The 23,480-nt window shown below is 38.1% G+C and overlaps 1 protein-coding gene across 2 annotated transcripts; it reads right to left on the bottom strand.

Moving 5' to 3' along the window:
- Positions 1-14: 14 nt before the first annotated feature.
- On the bottom strand, positions 15-13,255 carry LOC145770366 (succinate-semialdehyde dehydrogenase, mitochondrial-like). Of its 2 annotated transcripts, XM_082581992.1 has the most exons (11): positions 13,128-13,255; positions 12,001-12,087; positions 7,913-7,996; positions 7,281-7,451; positions 6,433-6,549; positions 5,628-5,771; positions 4,642-4,785; positions 3,102-3,260; positions 2,428-2,597; positions 1,451-1,509; positions 18-717 (listed from the first exon to the last, which is right to left on the bottom strand). In XM_082581992.1, the coding sequence occupies exons 3-11, from the start codon at positions 7,976-7,978 to the stop codon at positions 512-514; spliced, it is 1,236 nt and encodes a 411-aa protein (XP_082438118.1). In that variant the 5' UTR covers positions 7,979-7,996; positions 12,001-12,087; positions 13,128-13,255; the 3' UTR covers positions 18-511. The 2 variants fall into 2 exon arrangements, with proteins under 2 accessions (XP_082438117.1, XP_082438118.1); XM_082581991.1 differs by lacking the exons at positions 12,001-12,087; positions 13,128-13,255 and adding an exon at positions 9,159-9,502 and having other exon boundaries at positions 15-717.
- Positions 13,256-23,480: the final 10,225 nt, after the last annotated feature.

The following is a 23,480-nucleotide window of genomic DNA, read 5'->3' on the forward strand; positions in this document are numbered from 1 at the left end:
AAAACTAGGTTCAATCTAGTTAAAACTAGGTTCAATAGAGTTTAGGGGTGGCTGCTTGAAGGCCTTGAATGGTCATTTTGCAGCCTCCCACTGCTGTGATGTTATTATCATTTTCTTTTTTTAATTGTAATTTTTAACAGTTTTACTGTACATTGTGTTTTGATTTATCGTAGATTACATCTTTTTCGCAGCAGCCAAAACACATCTATCTATCTTATACTACACTTTGTTGTTTGCAAAAAAAGGGTGTCCAAGATTTCTTGTTGTCTTCTAAAGTAATGGCCTGCTGGCTTTAAAATATTTTGCTTCGTTTAGAAATTAGGAAATATTTTGTTTGTTTTCGACCTAAAATTAATTGTCTTGATTTCGTTTCGGAGCAAAAATCTTTAAGAAGGATTTCGTTTCGTTTCAACTTGAAAATGTTTGTTTCGAACAGCCCTAGTTATTAATAGGGTAACTGGTAGTCAGTAAACGCAATGTAATGGAACAAAGTCTCTGATTGTTTCAAGTTTCACTTCACTCCCCAGCACATGTATTTGATCTCCATGAATTCATCTAGACCGTAGCAAGATCCTTCTCGTCCTAAGCCAGATTCTTTGATCCCTCCAAATGGTCCTTCAGTAAGGCTGAGAAAGCCATCGTTTATTCCAACCATTCCAACTTCAAGCTTCTCTGCCACCCTCCAGCATTGTTGGACATCGTTAGAAAAAATGTAGCCTGGAAATTCAAAGGCTAAAGATAACTTTCAGTTAGTCAGGTATAGAGATGGTTAAAAATGTTTTTTGTTTTGTTTTAGTTGTCGTCTTTTAATCATTTTTTTTATGGTTTTTATCTGCTTTTTCGTTTTTATTACTATTTTCAATCGTTTCATACATTTTTTAACGTAACAACTGTTTTCATTTATCATATCAAAAAACTGCAATGGGGAGTGTTGAATTATAGCTCATGAATAACTTGTTATAAATTAGTTTGCTGACCAAGTTCTTTTAAGTCAGAAATGTTTTCGCATGCTCAGCAAAAAGTGGTACCAATAAACCGCACAACTTCAAGTGCTACCAATGATGAAAAGTCATAGGTGTGGGCAGGTTGTTGCTGCAAACCACGCCCAGGGCTCTCATGGAAGCAGCGTTACGATTACTGAATGAGTTGCAATATAGGCCTACTTGCATGCACCAAAGATATACGTTTCATTGAAGGTCGGTCCGCAAAATAATATCTGCATTAAACCAGTATGTAGTCCAAAAAGGGTTGCCGACCCCTGCTGCTGTAAATTACTTGAAAATTGGACAATTGCAAAGAATAATATTGCAACGCAATACTGAAGATTCGACCGTTCATTAAATGTTAGTACAATTTGTGGATGGTGGTGTTTCCCAGGAAAACGCAAGCCAGAATATAAAATTTGTCGTTCAAAAAAAATCTTGTTTAGTCTGTCAAATTAAATTCTTACCTGCCAACCCAAATCGACAATCGTTCGCCAAACTTGTAACATCTGCTTCAGTGTTAAATCTACAACAGGTAAAATATTTCACTGTGGCTGTAACTTCTGTACCGTAAGAAACGAGTACGCCTACCAACCGAATAATTTACTGTACCTATGTGCCTTGAAATAACGACACAGCAAATATTTATGACAAAGAGTCTAAGAAAACTAGAATGAGTTGTAAGGTCACAATTGTAATACAAATGTCATATTTTTAACGCCAAATTAATAAAAGAGCGCTGCAGTTTTCACTTTTAGGTTGCCAGCAAGAAATTTGGCCCCTGACATTTTATTAGTCCCATCTACGACCGTGTGCTATTGTAGTATGTAAATTGTTCTTGCAAGAGAAGCAAGCAGTGCAGTCATTAGCGGTTTTCAGGCTTTAGCTATGTACTGTATGTAGGTTTCCTTCGTAGATCATGTATATAAGATAGAGCTTCGGTAGAGAGTTTGTCTTGTTGAACCAGTTGAAGTAGCGTTTTGAATGTTTGTTTTGTTTTGTTTTTGAATATTTGTTTTACAAGAATGAAGGGAGTGATATTATGCAATGGATTGAAACCAAAATCAATAGAGTTGTGCAAATCTAAAAATTTCTTTGCAAAATAATTGATTTTTTTTGTCATATCTTGGCTTACGCCGGGTGATTGAAGGTTTGTATTAAGTGGACGTGAAGGCAAAGAAGCCAATCTTTGTGTCCACCTTCAGGCTTGCCTTTATGTGTCTTGCCAAAAACAGAACTGCATGCTCATGAGCGGTGTCGAACCTGCATCCTCTCGAGTACCAATGCCGTACCAGTGCTCTCACCACTCGGCTATGCACTGCAGGCCACGTTTAAGATTTACAATTTTTATGCTTTAAAACAGATTAAGACTGTACACTACAGTTATCTACAGTAAAATGCAATTAACCACATTATTCAGCAACTTTTCAGCCGCGTTTTCTACCTTGTAATGGGAGCTAAAGGCCCAAACGTTTCATTTCTAAAGCAATCCATCTCGGGAGTAACGTTGGTAATAATCGTAGGTTCGAAGAAAGTTCCATTCAGTTGACTTTTTTTTCCTCCCGCTGCTACCTTTCCTCCACGCTTCACTGCGTCCGCTATCTGACCTTCGACCTTATACAATTCATCAGAAAATTGTGATACAGGTCACTTGTAGACAATCAGAGTGCTGATAGATTTGGTTCAAAGATTATAACGAAAGATTAGAACCGTAAATTTATAGCCGATCCATTTCTTGTGATTTATTGGAGAGATTTTTATTTTCGGTTTGGAGAAATCTTCTTTAGATGCTTGATTAATCCGACCAGTTTAGCACACTTGCAAAAACTTTGAACCACTGACCCAGACCCAGTCATCATTAGTGAAAGAATATAGATTCTACTTGTTGTTGAAGTTTTATTTCTTGTAAATTATTCCATCGACTGCATGCCGCTAAATGGAGAACTCACACTTCGAAAGTTGAGTCATCGTTTTTGGGTTTTTTAATCTTAATAAAAAAAAAAGCTAAAGAACATTATTTAAAATTTAAAATAATTTAAAAAATCATCACTTAATTTGCATAGAAATTTAACAATATCATACAGTTAGCCTAGCAGCCTACAAAACTCAGATTTTTACTTTTTCTACTGCATCTTTATTGATTAATGGCCCAAAGGATGTTTCTGGAATACTTGGATTTCCTAGAATAAGTTCCTTCTTCACGGCTGCGGAAAGTTTATCAACAACTTCATCATAAACCTTCGATTGCACAAAAATTCGATTCGAAGCAACACAAGCCTGGTAAAAAAAACAATAAGCAGGTTAATAAAATGCTATGAACAAGATAACAATAAAAAATCCTTCATTTCGTCTCGAAAGCTACTTTACTTTCACTCGTTATTTCGCACATACAGCCCAGATTATATAGATTTACCTATATAGATTTACCCAACTTACCTTGGAGTAAAACTTGACCGGCAGTTGACCTACAGACCCCACATCGAGTCACTCCGTGCCAAGGTTACCTCGCGAAATAACCTCTTGAGAAGCCTAGCAGGAACAGGATGGGGAGCCCGAGCATCAACCTTGCGTACAAGTGCACTAGCCTTGGTCTACAGCTCAGCCGAATATGCCTCAGCTGTATGGAACCGCAGCAGACACACAAAAAAGATGGATGTGTGCATTAACGACACCTTGCGCATCATCACTGGCTGTCTCCGCCCCACACCTACTGCTTATCTGCCAACTTTGGCTGGCATTGCTCCTGCTCATGTCCGTAGGGAAGAAGCCTCTCACAAACTGGCTCTACATGCGAGACTCGATCCTCAACACCTTCTCTACAGTCACTCCCAAACAAATGGACCAGTCAGACCTCAACGCCTATCATCAAGGCGCCCATTCCATCGATATGCTACACAACTTGTGGATAAGAACTTCAGCTGCATGGAAACATGGACCCAAGAATGGAACGAGCTGCCACATATCCCTCCCCAGTTTTCAGTTATGCCAGCACTCTCCATCCCTTCTGGAGCAGACCTCTCAAGAAAGGCATGGGTCACATTGAACAGGATCAGATGTGACGTTGGCTGTACTGGAGCTAATTTGTTTAGGTGGGGGTTGCATAATTCGCCGATATGTGTCTGCGGAGCGGTAGAACAAACAATGCAACACATACTCCACGAATGTCCCATCTTACGACCCCCAAGTGGAATCACTGGTATTCGACAACTGGACCCAACTACCGTATCTTGGCTGCACGAGGAGGCATTGCCAATCTAAGCTACTGCAAGTCAAACGAGAGAAGAAGCCCAGATTATGATGATGATGAGCCCACAAAAACCTTGCAACTTTGCATTTTGCCGACAAATAAGCATACAAGTTATAACTCAGGAATTTCTGGAAGTGCCGGATTTCAAACTAATTCCAAACATTTTAAATTTGCAATTTTTGTATTAAGTTTGTGTAGTGAGTAAATTTAAAAATATTTTGTGAGATGCCAAAGCAAAACGTAACCACTTGCTTTGTTGTTGAACATCAAGCGCAAGATCATAAAATTGCTTTGCATGATCTCTCAAGAGAATTCAAGCAGAGGAGCACAGGCTTGACAAATATTGAATGTAGCTTCAGAACTTTAAAAGGTTTGGCAACTAATACTGTATGCAAATAGATCTCACATTACCTGGCCCATGTTACGAAACTTGCTCAGCATTAGATGTTGGATGACATTATCCAAATCTGCACTGTCGAATACAATGAACGGTGCTGAGCCACCTAACTCCAGCGATACTTTCTTAACAGTATCCGCTGACTGGCGCAAAAGAATCTAAAAGTCAATTTGTTGAAATTGATGTTTGCAATACAAATAAAATAAGTAACAAGCAAAACACTGGTTTTGTCAACAGCATGATTATTAAAATAGCCTAAGGTGTTGCGACCGTGCCATATTTTAACCTAAAAATATAAAAAAAACGTCAAATTTCTAAAAGTTTGCATAAAAACCGCCAATATGGCAATCCTGTGCTCAGCCAAGATGAGGCCTAGCGTTTGGCTTTCAGTTCAAATGCTACAATAGATAGCGAAGTCTACCAATTTTGCAACAATACTTAAGTCACTGCTAAAAGCACTTTTTCCAACGCTCACTCCACTTTAGCAAAAAGGCACTTTTAAAACTACACTCTTCTTTTTGCTTTTGCAACTGAACTTTTGAACTAAATATATTAGATAGGGTACCCAGGGGCGCCGGAACGGTTTTTGACTGGGGGGGCAAGATTATGAAATAGGGCACTTTTGTTGCTGAAAAGCCAATTTTTTTTTCAGTTTTAAGATAAGATATAGCAATAATGCTCAATGCTCATCCATCAGCTCATCATCGAGTAATGATACAAGTGTCCGGTATACAAAGAACAATGGTAATGGCAGGAGGGCAGCATGCTATGTTATGATGATGTAGGCTGATTACCTACTGTGATACAGAATTTTGTGTCGTGAATATTACTTTGAGGCAGAAATGAAAGATTATAATTAGGCTAACAACTGAAATTGTTTGATCAAAGCATTATATTATATGGGATGCTTAATATCATATACCTAATTTCCACAAACTTGTGTAGTGATATTTTGCTCAAGTTTTGTGTAAATAGATTGATCAATGGTATTGGCACTAACCTTTCCTGTCGCTGTTGAACCAGTAAACGAAATAGCACCAACGTGTGGATGGGTACAAAGAACGTTTCCAACCTCAGGGGTGCGCTGTCGCGATGAAGGCAGAACATTAAATACCCCATCAGGTATCCCCGCTTCTTTTGCAAGCTAAAGACATAGATTAGATGCATTGAAAAGTTAGAGCAAAAAGAAAAGTAAAGTTCACGTTGCTTTTTTATGTTGCTTGGGCTTTTTAATACCGTAGTTGTAGAGTGCTGGAAAAGTTTGCAGAGCACAACCACCTTTAGACATGAATATCACTGCGCCTGAGAATTACATAGCCTATTAATACTGTGTTTTTGTTGCGTCCAAGTTGATATCCTGGGATTGAAGATTAAGTAAACGGCAGGGTAAGAGGTAGGGGTAAGGATAAGATGATTTTGAAGTGAATGAGAGGTGTAGGCCTAGTCGTCAGTTGTTCCAGTTGCGTTCATTTTTCTTGGAAGGTAATGAGAAAAAATTCCAATGATTAATTTGTAATCTGTATCATTCTTAGAATATGTACAAAGCGTATCGCCAAATTAAACAGATAGAAGTTCATATAAACATAAAACAATAATCTACTTATGGAGGATAGATAAAGCAGCGATGGCATCACTCGATGGTGCTAACCGGAGGTAGATCTCATTAGCTATAATTGCACTTTTTGATTGGATTTTCGTTCACTCACACTTGTTTGCGTTATAGCATTTCACGTTAATTTGTATCTAGCAACCAAAACCTTGGTGTTTCAATAACAATAATTTTAATTGTGAAGCAGTGTGCTTACCTTTGCAAGAGCGAGAGCAGAAAATGGAGTTTCCTCGGAGGGTTTCAAAACTACACTACATCCTGCAGCTATTGCAGCGCAGGCTTTTCTTGTAATCATCGCACATGGAAAGTTCCACTGAAAAGAAGCGTTTCAAAAGTTTGAAAACCTATACTTTTGGTTGAATCGGTGTGAATTATGACAAAGTGTTACCAGCTCAGTGGCCGGGTGGTTTCGTCTTCGCCTATAATGCTGGTAGATCTGAGATCGATTCTAGGTCGGGTCAAACCGAAGACTTCAAAAACGGTACCGATTGTGTTCTTTCTTGCGTAACTGCATAAGTTTGATATAAAATCAAAAATGACTCCTGTCGCTAAAAGACTTTAGCTGTTGTAGAGCGACAAAAATAAAATTATAACGTTATTATTATTATTATTATGGAATAGTGTTGTTTGTGAAAGAAAACAAAAAAAAGTCAATGAAATAAAGTTTTGTGCATGAGGACTACGATTCCTTTAGTAAAACTTAGCCAGCAGCATTCTTACAAGCTCATTTACAAAAATATCTTAGGCCTACCATTAGCCTACACGGCCTACTTTATGAACTAATCAGAGAATAGAACAACATTGTCTCGAATAGAGAAATTCGATCTTATAATAACTTTCAAAAAAAATCTGCTTAACTTACAATACATGTTTATGATACTTCGGCACAATGAAAGGTATAGGGCCTATAGGCTATTCAGAAAACAAAATTATTATTTTGCAACACTCCAACGTTTGGTGAGTTGTTGATAGTGGAAACTTTGTTTGGGGTCACAGCATACAGTAGTTCCTTCTAAAGATTTGGGTTATTTTTGTCAACCTTACAGGTGTTATCAAGCCCGCTACGCCAATTGGTTGTTTGATAGACATGAGCCGTTTCTGGGGGTGTGGCGCGGGTATGGTCATTCCATATGTTCGCTTCGCCTCTTCCGCACTCCACTCCACAAATGTAGTTGCGTATGTGATTTCCCCTAATGATTGTTTGATTGGCTTCCCCTGAAATAAATTCGTGTTAACGCTTAACGCCGAGCAAGATTTTTCTAAAAGTTTCGAATAGTTAGAGTGGAAAAAATATAACAACATTTCGACTAATGTTATCAACTAACATAAAGGCTCTCTTTTTTTGTATGAATCCTTGGACTTTTTTTGCCGTTTAATGCAAAGCTTTTTCCCTATGCTTGAGGCTGGGGTGACTATACACCGGCCAGGTATCAATACAAAAAACATGAGCAGCCAAGATCAATTTTTCCAACGACAGCATTATCTGGATCTGCTTACAAACGAAACCCTGACGAGCAACCTATCGTCCACAGACTTGGTGGCCACTAGACATTGACGTTATTTTCATAATGCTGAATGTAGGCCTATAGCGTACGGTTACAATACAGGCTACTTCAGACGATGTAGCCTAATTATTAGGTATTAGGCTATCACTGTTTTGTAAAACTCAAACTTACATTTTCTGCCGTTATAATTTCAGCCAGTGCGGTTTTGTTTTCCAAAATGAGATCCATCCATTTCATTAAAACCTTGGATCGTTCCTTCAAAATATGCATTAAATTGATAATTACCAAACACACACTCGCCGTAAATGCCATTGTTAATTTATAAAGATAAAAAAATGTTCTAGACTAGAAAATCTCTTAATTTTTCTACTCTACGTCTGTGTCCACAAATCAAAGTCGAGGCCATATGCCTAACCACAAATGTTATACAATTATCGAAGTTATCCGATATCGACTTTAACCAATAATATAAAAAATAATTATAATCAATAGTGCGCCTGTGTGATGCAGCAAAATAATCAGGATCAGGACCGTAAAGTCGGAGTGGTGGAGTCGGTGGGATTTTGGCATGTCCAGAGTCGGAGTCAAAAAAGGCTGACTCCCACCTGGCTTGATACAAAACGATGAACAATAAACTTTTTGTTTGGAATCTTTTTTATTATACATGTATTTCGGACATATAGCAAGAAGCAACTCCTTGGAAAAGTTAATGTTGACTTGGATGGCACAAGACAAACGAACAAAAGGACGACAAAAATGAAATAGTTTGACAATATCCAGCAAATTACGGAATAAAAAGTATGCCAGAAATAGGCTACTAGTAAAAACAAACAACAGAGCAAAAGGGAGGAAGTTCATGTGGGAGGCCACAGCTGATCAAACATGATTAATCTGTTGAAGAAGAAGCATACAAATCTAAAACCAAGTGAATGCAATCAGTTGATCAATGATGTTCAACAACAAAATTTTTGCAGCAGTACATCGTATAGAGAGATAATTACTTCGGATTTACTTGGCAAAACCACAGATATAGGAAAAGACATTCAATTTATCATTCCTTTGAAAGTAAGTTTCAGCAAGTTAATGCAAGCATAATTCTTGCTGCAGTAATATTACTTTCATTCTGCGTTTATCGTTCGCTGCAGCCGATCAATCCCCGGCCATGCATCAATCTCATTTCTCCATTTTCAAGCTAGTCTGTACAAAGCAGAGGTTGAGTGACTCGCTTTAGCGTTCATCACTTTCTGAAGTAGCAAAATCTGTTCCTTGTACATTAATTCAACGTCTGCAAACTTTGAATCAATGTGTTTTCAAAACGGAGTTTGCTGACAGCGCAACAATATGAGATTAAAGCTTATCTTATCGACAAAAGCTGATGCAAGCAAAATGAATGTCATTTTAAATTAAAAGGACCCACCTTGGGAACAGTTTCCCTCCATTTCAGAAAGGCAGTCTGAGCTATTTCTACAGCTCTTTTTGCATCCTCTGCTCCACAATCTGCAGCTTCCGCCACAACTGTTCCATTGTATGGGTTATAAACCGGAAAAGACCCGTTTACTTTTACCCATTTTCCATTTATAAAAGCATTTTCCGCTATAGAATTTCCTATTTTTGATAGCAATGAAGACATTCGGTTCATTCCCGGTGTAGCTTATTTGTCTAGTACTTCACAATTACTGAAATTATATTTTTTCTTTTAAAAGAAACTTTTTGCTTCTGATAACACAGCAAAGCTTGATCGCAAAAGTAAAAGTTAATGAAACTATTAATTTGCTTAGGCCCACATAGACCAGTTTTAGGCTACAAGCTAAACTTATATTTAAATAAACTAAAAATAACATCTAGCCTATTTTACACACATGACTTGACACTGTGTGCGCTAAGTAGTCTACGCTCAAACCAGAGATCAGTGCTATGAACAACTCTGTCCTTGCAGGAATTCAACCTACTGAACTGTTTCTATCCTACGCAATAGCTCATGCACCATCACTAGACACCAGCTTTACTCCAAGCACTACGAGCCTGTGAGCAATTCCCTGCAACTGAACTGTTGGGAGGGAGCATCAATGGAGCGTGAACTGGACGAAGAAACCTCAAAAGTTTAAACTCTCATTTCCAATATTAGCCTCAACCCAGCAGGAATGCATTTGCAGATGGAGGCAAGAGTAGACTACTACTAAATCACCTATGCACTGGCGTCGAGTTTCTTTGTTCAAACCTCAAACATGCACAAACGGTAAAAATACATTTTTGTGATCTGTGAGTTGCCTACAGCGTGGATGAACAGACCACATCATTGACTGTACAATGCATCATACCTTCAACTTCCTGTTGTGCTGATAACTGATAGACACTCAAATTTTATGTACTTCTTGTTTGTTTGTCGCCAACAAAACAATAAACTGAACTGGGCCTGGGGTTGGCGTGAGGAGAATGATAAAACAACACAATCGCTGCTTGACATATGCAATGAATTGTTTTCCGGGCCACGCTACTGTCTTGACTCTTGAAGATTAAAGGCAGAGTCTATTTGGACTGATGCCGTGACTGCGAACTATAATGCCAATTACGATTGTTGTTTTATTAAGAATTTTATTTTTTTAAGTTTTTGTCTTCCAATAACCAAATAATGTGGCTTTTCTGTTTTAAAGTAAGTAGACTATAATTTCAGACCTAATGGCAGTTGAATTTGAGAAGAAAAAATTAAGCCTTTTACAAGAAATAACAAAATATGATCAACCATGGCTGGATCAGGCTATACCGGTTGGTGTCTGACGTTTTTTCGTAAACAATTGTTCGTAAAACAATTGTTCGTAAAATTAATTCTTCGTAAAACAATTCTTCATAAAGCATTTCTTCGTGCATGCACAAGAAATGCTTTACGAAGAATTGTTTTAGGGATTTAATTGTACGAACAACTGCTTACGAACAATGGTTTTACGAACAACTGTTTACGAACAATTGTTTTACGAACAATTGTTTACGAACAATTTACCTATAACCATTCCGGTTAATGTGTAACGTCACACGCAAACACTTAGCAAGATAAAGTATCCCAATCAGCAAATCGGCTGTTTTTTACATTGATTCAACGTTTGCAGAAGCTGAATCAATGTAAAAACTGGCTGATTTGCTGGCTGGAATGAAGGAAGGTATTTCTAACAAAGTAACAAAACAAAAGGGAAACTGGAAAAATAACAAAACGTAATTTGCCGATTTTTGACATTTCTCATTAAGAACAGGGAAGCAGCTGACTCGATGACTGATATGGTCTTTCGCTGCTTTCGGTCTGTTGAGATTGCTGCGGTGCTATTTTATTCATATTGTGTATTACCGTGCTATTCTCGCAACAAACGAAATAAAAGTTCTCTCCTTTTATATTAATTCTTCTTCAATGCACGAATGCTGTTGCTCTGGCATTTGCACGCTTGATTAAGTAACCAACGAACCATGCCATTATTTGCTATCCATGTCGCTCTGGAACGCCAACTTGGTCAAAGCAACTGCTGGAACAGCTAAATCGACTCAACCTGAACCCGAGCTGTTGTAATCTGCGGTAGTTCCTAATTTCGAGAGCAACTTGTCTTCGCTCCCAAATAAGAAGCTTGCACTATCTTTTATCGTGTTTTACATAAAGAGTTTACTACTGTCCTCCGTAGTAAATAATGGCAAAATTCTTTTAGAAATTTAGCTAAAATTTAAAGTTTTTTCACTCGTTTGCATATTGCGTTGTATTATAGTTGTATACCAACTACTTTCCTTCGCTAACCTTTTCCTTCTTCTAACTAACCTTCAACTGAATTTACTTAAATTAAGTTTAAACAAAGCTAACGATAAATTAAAGTAGACTGCGCAAGAAAAGTCTCAACATACCGTACAAACTTTCTGGAGACACTGCAACACTCGCAAAGAAGCAAATAACATCGCCTACAAGAAAATTATTTTACTGTTGAAACATGCACGTTTCCAGTCCACACTGGTTGGAACAAGTCTTTCATTATCTATTTTGCTAAAGCGGTTCTGCTTGTGATTGGCGCAGCACTTTGTCCAAATATTGACACAACAAACACACAACTGGATTGTTTCCAGAGTCTAAAAGGAAGATAAATCAAAATCGTGGAACATCTTATCAACTTTGTAGGGTGCTAAATTGTTAGCATATTGTTGATTGAGTGAAAAGCTTTTAACTAAATGATGAAAAATTTAGTCTATTGCGTAATACAACACTGTGCGATGCAAAAGTGAAATAAATTACCTACCTCACTGAGTCACTGTAAATTCGTAGAAACAGGCCGGTCGAAAAGTCGATGTTGGCCCTGTAGCCAACCAATGACATTTTTGGAGTCCTAAAACAATAAGACGCATCAGCACTACCCCAAATTAGACAAAATACTAATCAAATCGTCAAGAAAAAAGGACAGTAGTTTCATTATGTTTCATTTTGACAAAAGCAAGTTTTCTCCAAAGCAAAATAGACTTGTATTTTTGACTGCGGGGGGGGGGGGGGGCAGGATTATGAAAAAATGGCACTTTCCTTGCTGAAAGGCCATTATTTTTAAAGTTTTAACATAAGATATAGCGATAATGCTCATCTATCATCTCATTGTCGAGGAATGATACAAGTGTCCGGTATAAAAAGAACAATGGCACGGAAGGGCATCATGCTATGATTTCTTGAGGTAAATATTATTTTGAGACAAAAATGAAAGATTATAATTAGGCTAAAAGCGAATAACAGAAATTGTTATAAATCAAATTTTGCACTAGCTTACATGACTTTAAAAGGGCACCATTGCCCTCTCTTCCCCCCTCCCCCGCTTACGGTGGCCCTAAAGGACCTAGTGGGTAATAGCCTACTGTTGGACCTGGGCACGATATGATTTTAGGGGCCAGCCAGCCTTTCCAAGGGTCCCAAAACTTAAAGAAACCGCAGCGTATTCTTTGGATAAAGAGCGGTTGTCTTAGTTTTAAATCAGGGGTCCGAAAATCTCATTGGTACCGGGCCTAAATTGTCCTCTCAACGGCCCCACCAACGATGCCCTCTTGACCTCCCCTGTCAACCTCAAAGTATTTCCTACAGATTCGCCAGTTTAACATGTTAAGTTTAAATATTACACTACTTCCAGCGACCAGGGCCTCTGAGAGAAGTTTTCATCAAGGGTACGAAGAGTCATTCCGGGCCCCCTCTCACTCCGGGCCCCCTTTGTCTTGGGCAAAGCGCGTGATGATTGCTTAGGCGTACCGCGTATTGCACACCATACAACATTTTACTGCAGAATTAGACATCTGTGCGATATAATAGTATCAGGCTGCAATAAAACTATTACTTAATTTTAATAGGCTATGCACAATAATATTGAATATGAAAGATAAATATGTCACTTACCTCATATGATATAGGCCTACCCTGCCCTGCTGCCAGATAAGAAAAAACTGAGCATCATAAAATACAAGTTTATAGGAACAGAGAATGGCATTGGCCTATTCTAAATTAAATTCTATTCCTATGCATCTGAATAATGACAGTTCAGTTTATTTTTGTTTTGTTGGCGAAAAAGAAAAGAACAAAACTATACAAAAACACAATAAACACAAATAATTCGCACAACAAGGATGGCAGCGAAAGACCAAAAGGTCACCAAAGTCAGCTGCCACCCAAACATTTAAACAAAAGACCCAAAATTAAGAATATTAACACATATAGCACAGTACCAGCACTTTACATAATACATTAACAGTGGAGTAACACAGGGCAACATAAAAATAAAAAAAAAAAACTGTGCAGAGAAATAAGCAGATGATATGTTTCAGGAGTGATCATTGTACAAATTCTTTAATAAACATTTATATTTAAATTTAAAAGCATTATAAGACTTTTCCTGTATATATTTCTTTTGGTATTTGATTCCATAGTTTTACTCCATTAAAACATAGCATCTTCTTACCAGAGTTTGACGTTGCAGAACATAAATGACCGGGCGCCACAATGCTCTGCACCTAAATATCCTGACACCGGGTCGGCTACTATTCGGTGAGTCCGATTCGGTGAGTCCGATTCGGTGAGTCTGATTCGGTGAGTTCCTAACTTCTAACCCCTAACCTTAACTCCTAACCCCTAACCCTAAAACGGCAATGATAATTAGGCTACGGTACCCGATAATTTAAAAAAAAAATTGAAAAAATCCCCCGTTAAGGGATCGGACTCACCGAATCAGACTAACCGAATCGGACTCACCGAATCGGACTCACCGAAACGGGCCATTCCGCTGACACCACAGTGTGCGCGCCTATTTGACCGGCGCCTAATTGTCTGCACCTAAAAGACGTGGACCACATACAGCCAGTAGGCTACTATTGTACAAAGAGGATAATTTGTACAGTTTAACAACTACATAACAGTATAATGTGCTATTACTGTAGAACTCTGGTGTAATGGACCAACACTCTGGTCAGTTTTTTTTCTCCAAGGCATTTGGATGTAACAGATGTCAGATTTCTGATACAGGAAAGGACAAAAAATGCTGCCCATGAATAGTCCATTATATCCAAATTCTGCTGAACATAAAAAATTCACTATTTATATATAGTTATTAAACAATCAGTCCGTCATTTAAGTTGAACATGCACAAAATTTTGCTGAGATTGAGAATGACCGTCCAAAAGCAAAAAAGCTCAAGTACTTTCAAAAGTTCACGCTTCAACAGGCTCAAGAGCATCAAATTAGTAGCTGTAGTATGGTATGATTGCAAGTTAGCCCACAATCAAAACTAAATATACTGTAATACTTGTACTACAATAACTTCATGATCGGTATTTAGTTACTAGTTAGCATAACAGCTTGTCTGGACTTTTCTTTCAAAAACTTTTATAACTTGGCCAAAATAAACTTTGTCAGGGTCTTCTTTAACTCTTAGCCAATGCTTGCATGTCAACTATATACCAAAAGCAGTATTTTGTACATCGCTGAGTTCATTTATTCAGCAAAACAGATTTTTCTTGCCTTTTTTTCTGCAAAAACTTTAACAACTTTATCAAAGTTAACTTGTCTGGCTAACTTTGATTCTATGCTGAGCCTTGCCAGATTGACTAAACGCTCTTCACCTGTTGTTGATCTTAAATAATTTTTGATCAGCTTTAGTTTACACAAACTTACCATCTTGCTTTGCGTTTTTAATTAGTGTTTTGTGTTGTGCATATCATGTGAATTGTCACTCGCCAATTTGTGTATCCTGCATTAAATTCATGTGTCAGTTGTTGATGGTGCTGTTGAAAGGTGTCGCTTGTACAGCTTTAATGTAAAATTTTCAAACTTAGTTATTTATCTTAGATGTAGCCTATAATTATTCCAAATGAGGACACTATGTGGTGTCGAAAACGTTGGATTTAGTAGTTTTTTATTGTTTTTTTTTTGTGTTTAATAAATAATGTTAAATCCGTTAACGTTATTGAGTGTCATATGTATCTCGTACAACAAGTCAAGCTCTCTACCAAGGCTCAAACACAACATCAGGTCAAAACATAATCAAATTAATCATCTGACCAATAACCTTTCTTCATTAACTTTTGCATTCACCACATGCTTAGCAGAGGTGAATGAAGCCACTTTTTTTTACTTCGGCTCCGCTCCAGCTCCGAAAGTATTGACTCTGGCTCCTGCTACAACTCTTAAATTCATTTTAAAGTAAAATAAGCGTGAAACTTCCTTTTTCAAATAGTTTTTAAAAAACACAAAAAAAACCAAAAACACCCGGGCTTTTAAAAAAAATCTGGCGGGTTAGGCAATCTCAACCTTGCTTTTGCTACGCTATGACCCCCCCGGACAGGAGAATAACTAACTTTTATAATTTAATTTAGGGTGCTTTTAACAGAACATTTTTAACGTAAAACATTAAATCACCACTTTGGGCCCTTAATTTGTGCACAATGCACTTAGTTACCTTTCCGGGCCCTCTTGCTACATTACGGGCCCCCCCCCAGGACTAAAAAATAACAACTTTTATGCTTGAATTTAGTCGTTTAGGATGGTTTTAACCAAACATTTTTGCGCGTAAACTATAAAATCACAATTCCGGGCCCCCCAACAATCACAGGTCTGGGCTCTCAAGGGTACGCCGTACCCTCCGTACCCCCCTCTCATAGGCCCTGCCAGCGACAGGTAGCCTGCACGCCCACCTGATGCTACGTAGCTGACTAATAGCCTATTCTATACTGTTTTTCAAGTTTGTTTCAACCAGAGTTGCGATCTCAGACTTCAGTAAAGTCGAATTGAAATCGATTTAATTCGAAAAAAAGTAATTTACAATTTTGGAAACAATACAAAATACTTTTGATTTACTGCAACAGAAATACCCCAATAAAAGTTAAACTTGCACGGTACGGTACCTTCCCAGACTGAAAATCAACCTTTTTTTACATTGATTCAGCGTCTGTAGACGTTGAATCCATATAGAAAACGGTTGATTTGCTGTCTGGGTTAGGCGAATGACCAAATACAAATAGGCTGCTTATGAAAGTTTAATGTAAAAAAATTGCGTGATGTTTCCACATAGGCCTATCATTTTTTGAATTACAATTATGTAGAACACAAAGTTGGAATCAATAGAAACTAACCTGATTTAAACATGTTCTGATTGGTTAAGGGTGTCATTGCATTCATTGTTGGCTGCATAGCCGAATGATGAGAGCCCTCGCTCGACTCTCGAAAGAGGGCTGGTTTGACACCGCCCAAGAGAATGTGGCTGTGTTCTTGCTTCTTGACAGGACATTTAAAGGTATGCCTGAAGGTAGATACGAAGATTGGCTTCCTTGCAGTCCACTTAATCTAAATCTTCAACGACCGGCATAAGCTTGGATACAACAGAAAACATTGCATTCATTGGGATCATATTGGGAATTGACCTATTTTAGTGGCTACCTTTTTACACCAGTGGCTCTGGCTCTAGCTTTGGAACTGTCATGTTTTTCATCAGTAGGCCTAACTCCGGCTCGCTAGCTTCGAAGCTCTTGGGTTTCATATTAGGCCTAGTGGTTTCGGCTCCAGCTCCGAACGAAAATAGACGTACTGTAGGTTATAGCCTAATTTTGGGTATAGCCTATACCCAAATTAGTAGCGTACATTTTTTAGAATTCAATATAATGGAGTTTTCTAAGACACTCCCCATCAAAATTAGGACAAATATTAGAAATTTTGGCGGGTTGGTAACTCTGCTTATAACCTAACTAATTTGTTGGACGTAGCAAATCAGCTTCCAAACTTACATAGGCTATAGCCTACTGTAGTTTCAATAAATTGCATCATGCCTTCATGCGCTATGCCTCTTTTAAAATTATCGCATAAAAACTTTGTAGATATTGGATGACTTCCAGGCGCGGATTTATGGGGGGGCCCAAGGGGCACGGGCCCCCCCGAAATTTTGTGAGAAATTGTTGAATGCTTTGATATGCTTCTAAACAGCTGATATTAGTCCCACAGCGGACTTACAACCCCCCTTTGGCACGCGTGTGACGTCACGATATTGAGAATGATGCTTTCAGTCTCCATGTCTCTAAAACAAAGCTTGCTTAATTTTAAGCGAAACTGCATTTTTGAGGACCGCTGGGACACATGTGTCCCATGCACTTAACCGATCACCCTGCAGTTAACTTTAAAAAAATTGCGACTGCTGATACCCTAACATAGTATTAGATGTTTATCCTTCAAAATAAATATAAAAATTGGAAACTCTGAATCATTTTTCTTGGTGTTATTTTAGTTTGAAAACAGTGAAAAGTTGAGGTTACAAGTGCATTATTTTAGTGACTTAATTGAGAAATTTTCATGTCATTTAAAAAAAAATTTTTGGTTGCAATGTGGTCTGTAAGACCTCTTTGTTGTTGTATGCCAGTTAGAATTAGGATAGGAGCGAATATTATGGTATGAAAGGAGATTTTGTTTGCATGGGACATATGTGTCCCATCGGTCCTCAAGGGTAATTTTTTATGTTTCTTTAGAGACTGTGTATTCGCTATATTCCAGGATAGAAACACAATTGTTAGGCTAACTGAAAGTTCTGCAGACTGTTGAAGATGATAATTTTTTGAATAAAAAACATTAACAGCTAAATTAGGCCTATTCACTATTTTAAGCTGCTAATCTGCAAATAACTAGCAAGCATTATCAATGCAAAAAAGTATCTCATACATCCACAAGTTCAATTCTCTGCACACCTTTAATCAGTGCATTTGCCCAAATAACCCACTAAAGTTTGTACAGTTACATGCTAAAAGTTCTGCCCTTGCACAGTTGCACACACTATGTTTTGTCAAGAATAGGCTATCTGTATATTCCAGGGTAGTCTTATGCAGTTTACAAAGCTGTTCTTATGCTGTTGGCCAATAATGTGCCTATCTTTCATATGATTTAGCCAATTTCAAGTATATATATTTCAGCTTCATTCAGTACCGTATCTATATTTTGCAATTTATTTCAGAAATTTATTATACATAATTGCATACACAACAGCTAACTGCTAAAATGCTATCTATTGCTCGTACAAAAATGTTTCATTTGGATGAAGAATCGATTAGTCAACTTCAGTATTGCGATGATAGCGATGATGAAGATGTTTTGGTGCTTGATGAAGAAGATATTGCCTTCTTGGAAGATGATTTTAAAAATGTTGTCAACAATGGTGGTGATTGTCCAATTGAGGTTGTTATTGAACCTCTAAAACAAGTTCAGCTGGTCACACATCTCAAGCTGAACCACATGTGGTAGACCATTCTTCAATGATGTCAATGAAAGCCAGTCACTGACAAGAGAATGTTCAAGATCCCATTTTGTTCACATGGAAGAAGTCTAGGCCTACTGGTACACCTGTAGGCCTGGACTGTCAATTGTCTAGTCTAGGCCTACTGTGCACAACTAAAAAGTTGGAAAACCGGACAAACAATAAATGTAAAGAGTGCAATATTTTCTTTTGCAATATGAATGGCAAGGACTGTTTCATAATGTACCATCAAGTGTAAGTGCATGTTACAATAGCTTTCGATGATACACTGTTAGACCCTAAATGTTCTTCATTGTGTATTACAATGTTCTGTTTTGTTGTTTTGTGAAATTACAAAAATTTGCATACTTAGTAGTACGGTACGCATCCTAAAAGTTACTTCTTTTGCAGTAAATGCTGTAGGTGGTAGGCTACTTCAGGTTGGTAGTGGTAGACATCCACTGCAATACCATATAATACAAAGCCTGCATATGAAACAGAAGAATTTGTTTTGTAAAACTTCTGTCTATTGTGTTTTTAGCCATGTTTTTTAGTCACTGTAAGAGCAAAAATTAAAAAACCAATGTTTAAGTATTGCGGATAAAAAATTACTGTTGAGGACCGATGGGACATATATGTCCCATGCGATATCTCCGGCATATGAAATATTTTTTTAATTTTTTTTTGATAGATGTTTTTTATATGACATATGAAGTGTAAACAAACAAATTCTACCTAAAAAATTTGTCGGGAAAATTAATGGTCCTCAAAGGGTTAAAAGCAGTGGCGTACGGTGACCACATTTTTGGGTGTGCACATTTTTTCAGCAGGCTTTAAACACACTATAAGTTTGCAGTTTGTTCAATAGCTGTTTAGATCATATCAAAGTGACGTGAAGTGATATGATATAAAGAGTCACTATGCAATTCAAGCATGTGTAATAGAGCTTTTTAAAAATGTGCACACCCAAAAATGTGGTCACCGTACGCCACTGGTTAAAAGAGCGAGTTTTGCCAATACCAAACCACATTGAAACATCTCAGCCAGGAAATAGCAACAAGAAAACATAGAGACTTAGCTTATTTCCGAAAAAATGCCGAAGAAAACATGATCTTATCCTTTTGCTATGCCACCGGACAGCACTATTTCACAGGAATATTTATACCTAGGCTTACCATACGTCCCGTTTTAGGCGGGACAGTCCCGCTTTTTAACGTCTTGTCCCGACCGGTAAGCTAAACGTCCCGCTTGGGCGTTCAGCCAGTCAGGATTACACGAACATTACCAATTAACATGTTCTCGTTACTGTTGTTGCTGTGTAGCGTACCGGTAGCCTACTTGCTAAAGGTGAATGCGTGATTTTGTTTCTTTCGTTGTGCCGACAACTGCAACACTAATTTTGGAGGTGTGAAAAGAAGAGGGCAAAATAAGGTTTTCCTCAAAGTGAAAGAAAGAATTGAAAGAAATCTGACAGGGATCGGATGTGCAGCTCATATTGTTCACAACTGCCTCCAACATGCTGTGGATAGCCTACTCTCCCTGTATGTGTCGAAAGTCTTGGTGTGAAAATCTATAAATTTTTTCACATTTACACCGTTCGAGTTACTGAGCTGAAAATTTTTTGCGACTTTGTAGATATTGAGTATCAGCGTATCTTGCAACATGGCAATACAAGATTTCTCTCTTTGCTACTAGCTTTGCAAAAAATACTTGAAATGTTTGAGGGATTGAAAAGTTACTTCAACTCCCAAGAAGGTTGTCCAACTCTCGTCAAAAGATGCTTCGAAGAACTAACACAAGAGCTCTATTTGAAATCTGTTCATGTGCAGTTGAAATACTTCAACGAGACTATTCTAAAGTTAGAAAAGGAAAACGCTAGTGCCGTAGATGTGGCACATGTTCTGTCAGAGCTAAAGCTAAACTTACTTGAAATGAAAGAAAACAACTTCATCCCATCTGCAGCATTGGCTCTCTTAGGCAAGCTAGAAGAAGCAGGCGAAGTAAACGTAAACTTGTTTTACAAAGAAGCAAGATATTTTTACGATAAATGCTTATCGTATCTAGATCTTTATGATGGTTCTTATAAAGATGTGCTTCCTCATCTTTAGATCGACCTAAACAAAGAAATATTCTGGGTGCGAGTGCGTGAGTCTGCGAAAAAGATCATCATGATGTTTGGGAAGCAGGTGATCAACAGCGACTTTCTTTTCGACGCACCAGTACTAGTGAAACGGCACATGTCTGAACGTTGTAAGGAAGAGAGCTGGCAAAATGCGTATTTGGAACAAAAGTGGGTGGAGATATTCAAAGAATTTGAAAAAAATGCATACGCGTTTCAAACTTTCAAAAGCTGGTAAAGTTCATAGGCTATTTTGTTTACCCGGAACATCCGCACCCGTTGAAAGAATTTTTTCCATCATGAAGAGCATGTGGTCTGAGAGCAGAAGCAGGATGCTAGAGCAGAACGTGAAAGCCGTTATCAAAAATACTGATTGGTCCTGCTCTGACTTTTACGAAAATGTAAAATTGAACAATGTCTTTTTGAAGAAGGTGTTATCTACAGAAAGTAGGCTATGATTGGGCGAATAAGCGAATTTGCAAGTGCTTGTACGCAGTGTTGGGTAAATTCAGTGCAATTGGGAGTTACTTATCGACTTGAAAACCGCAGGCTATTTTATTATTCTTTCTTCCTTTTACTTTACAGAAAAGATGTAATTCGAATTAATTTGTATCGTTAACATCAATTTCTTTTTATTTTTCGAATTGAAACCAATATTTCGACAGAGAATATGCGCAGGAACTCTCGATGACAATACGGTCAATGAAGACAGCCGGGATGGCTTTAAATGTAGGCCTATGTACTAATAATATGGAAAAATGTAGCCTAAAGTTAAAAAATTACAGCTAAGTGGTCTTGGTCTTTGGAGGCGTCCCGTTTTGAAGTCACAAAAATATGGTAAGCCTATTTATACCTATATTTTTGTTGAAAATGCTCTCAGAATGCACCAAATTCAAAGTAATTTTTCAAAATTTTCTGGGGGAGGCCCCCAGACCCCCGCCGCTGGGTGTCGCCTTTGGCGAACACGCCGTCGGGCTTCGCCCGCCGGCCGTCAAACCCCCCAAATTCCTGGCTACGCCACTGGTTGTTCATATCTGTTTTTTCTTTTTCTTACTTTTTAATTCATTTTCAAATTTTCTGCCCCCCCCCCAAAAAAAACTCCTAGGTCCGCGTCTGATGACTTCATTACTCTCCTTTCACACCGTCAGCTACTCTATAGTTCCCCACAATCAGTGTGCCGTGAGATGATGCTAGGTGTGTTGCGAGGTACCAAATAATAGAATTTGAATATTTATTTGAACTGGCGATTGGAAGCAGTGGCGTATCCAGGGAGCGATTGGGGTGATCTCACCCAAGCACATTAAAGTAACTGTAGTCTATTTGCAGTGTTTTTGCAAGGTCGGATTTACGTAGGCCTAAACAACATTGTGTCTTGTCGAAATCGCCCCCCCCCCCCCCCACCCTCTTACAACTACTTGCACACAAGAGAGCTGCCTAAAGTGTTATCAGAAGTCAGCATGAATTCTCAACCAGAAATGCCAAGCTACAAGGTTGATTATATTCTTTGTTTTTCAAATTGAAATAGACACAGCTGGTTTGAAGAGCATGTTTAAGCGGACATTCCAAACGTTTTTTATAACATTTTTTAAGATTTGTTGCGTGGTAGGCTATGGTTACTGCCGTTGACGTGAGTGATATAGGCTACTTTAGGGCGGAGTCTGGGAAAAAAATGCAAATGGAAGTGTTACATTTTTTGTGGCTCTAGCAAGTGGAGTTCAAAAAACTCATGGCTCCGCAGCCCTGGTTGAGCAACTGGTACAAATGGATGTACGGTAGTAATTTTATAAGACTGCTGGTGTGCTTATTTGAAGGAATATAGAGCATTGGAGAACGTGGTTCAGAAAATAAAATACAGAGAACCGTGGAGAACGTATAGTTTGGCTTTATAGCTCGGCCAACGAGGCAGACTGGCTTCTTTGCAACTAAGCTCAGCTAGTGGAATGCTTCGAGAATTTTATATACTAACCAACTGTACCGATCTGATTTTCAACATAGGCTAATCTATAAATTTGCACGTTAAAGAATGTGACAATAGCAGGGTATACCATAGCAATAGTATACCATAGTGACAAGATGGTGTGGTGGTAGTCCAAGTTGGTAGAGATGCTATTGTTAACGATTGGCAGCGGAAGGTGATTGAACTTGATGCTGTCTTCTGCTTTTCTCACTACCGGTACTGGGAATGATGAAAGTCGGGAACCGTCCTAGTTGACTAATTACAACGACGACATATGCTCTTATAGCGAATTTCAGATGAGTTTATTTATTGTGCATTCAACACACAAGGCGATCTACTCAGATATTAACGACGGCGGCGTTCTGCTGAGCAGACTGAAAGCATCTATGCTGAAAGCCTGTAATTGTTTTATAGCAAAACGAGAATGTGACGTCATGTCCGGATGAAAGTAATTGAACAAGGATAAATTATTATCATTTGAAATAAACGGATCTGAACTGCAAATTTTTTAATTTTTTTGCCATGGATGTGGTGTGTGATTGATGGATTTGATCTTTATCCTTGTGAAAAGTTCAAAGTGAAAAGTTTTGGAAACTTGTCGGATTATTATTATGTTTTTGCGGGTAACTTAGAGTGTAAATCGTTTTTGTTGCAAGTGTTCATTGTACAGTGATGTGTTTTTTAATATCAGTGGCTATAAACCCTTTTTTTTACAGAAATAGTTTGCCTCCCTCTGCACACCTGTGTGTATGAAAGTCTTAAATAAAGTTTGTCAAAATCACAAAATGTTACGTAAAAAGTTCCTTTTTAACATTTTGTGACAGCGTAATGTAGCGAACGTGGCGTATTGCATTATCGTCTTCGTCGTCGCGTGAGCCTCTGGGGCCAAAGGGTCTATCCTTTTACCACTCCAGA

The sequence above is a fragment of the Aplidium turbinatum genome, chromosome 5 (assembly GCF_918807975.1).
Source record: "Aplidium turbinatum chromosome 5, kaAplTurb1.1, whole genome shotgun sequence".
Taxonomy (NCBI): Eukaryota; Metazoa; Chordata; class Ascidiacea; order Aplousobranchia; family Polyclinidae; genus Aplidium; species Aplidium turbinatum.

Excerpts from the sequence above, each read along its gene's own strand:
- LOC145770366 (XM_082581991.1), bottom strand. The coding sequence starts at position 9,380 with ATGAACCGAATGTCTTCATTGCTATCAAAAATAGGAAATTCTATAGCG. Across the intron at positions 7,997-9,158 it reads GGAGGGAAACTGTTCCCAAG|GAACGATCCAAGGTTTTAAT; the intron begins GTGGGTCCTTTT and ends CATATTTTGAAG. Across the intron at positions 3,261-4,641 it reads AGTTTCGTAACATGGGCCAG|GCTTGTGTTGCTTCGAATCG; the intron begins GTAATGTGAGAT and ends TTTTTTTACCAG.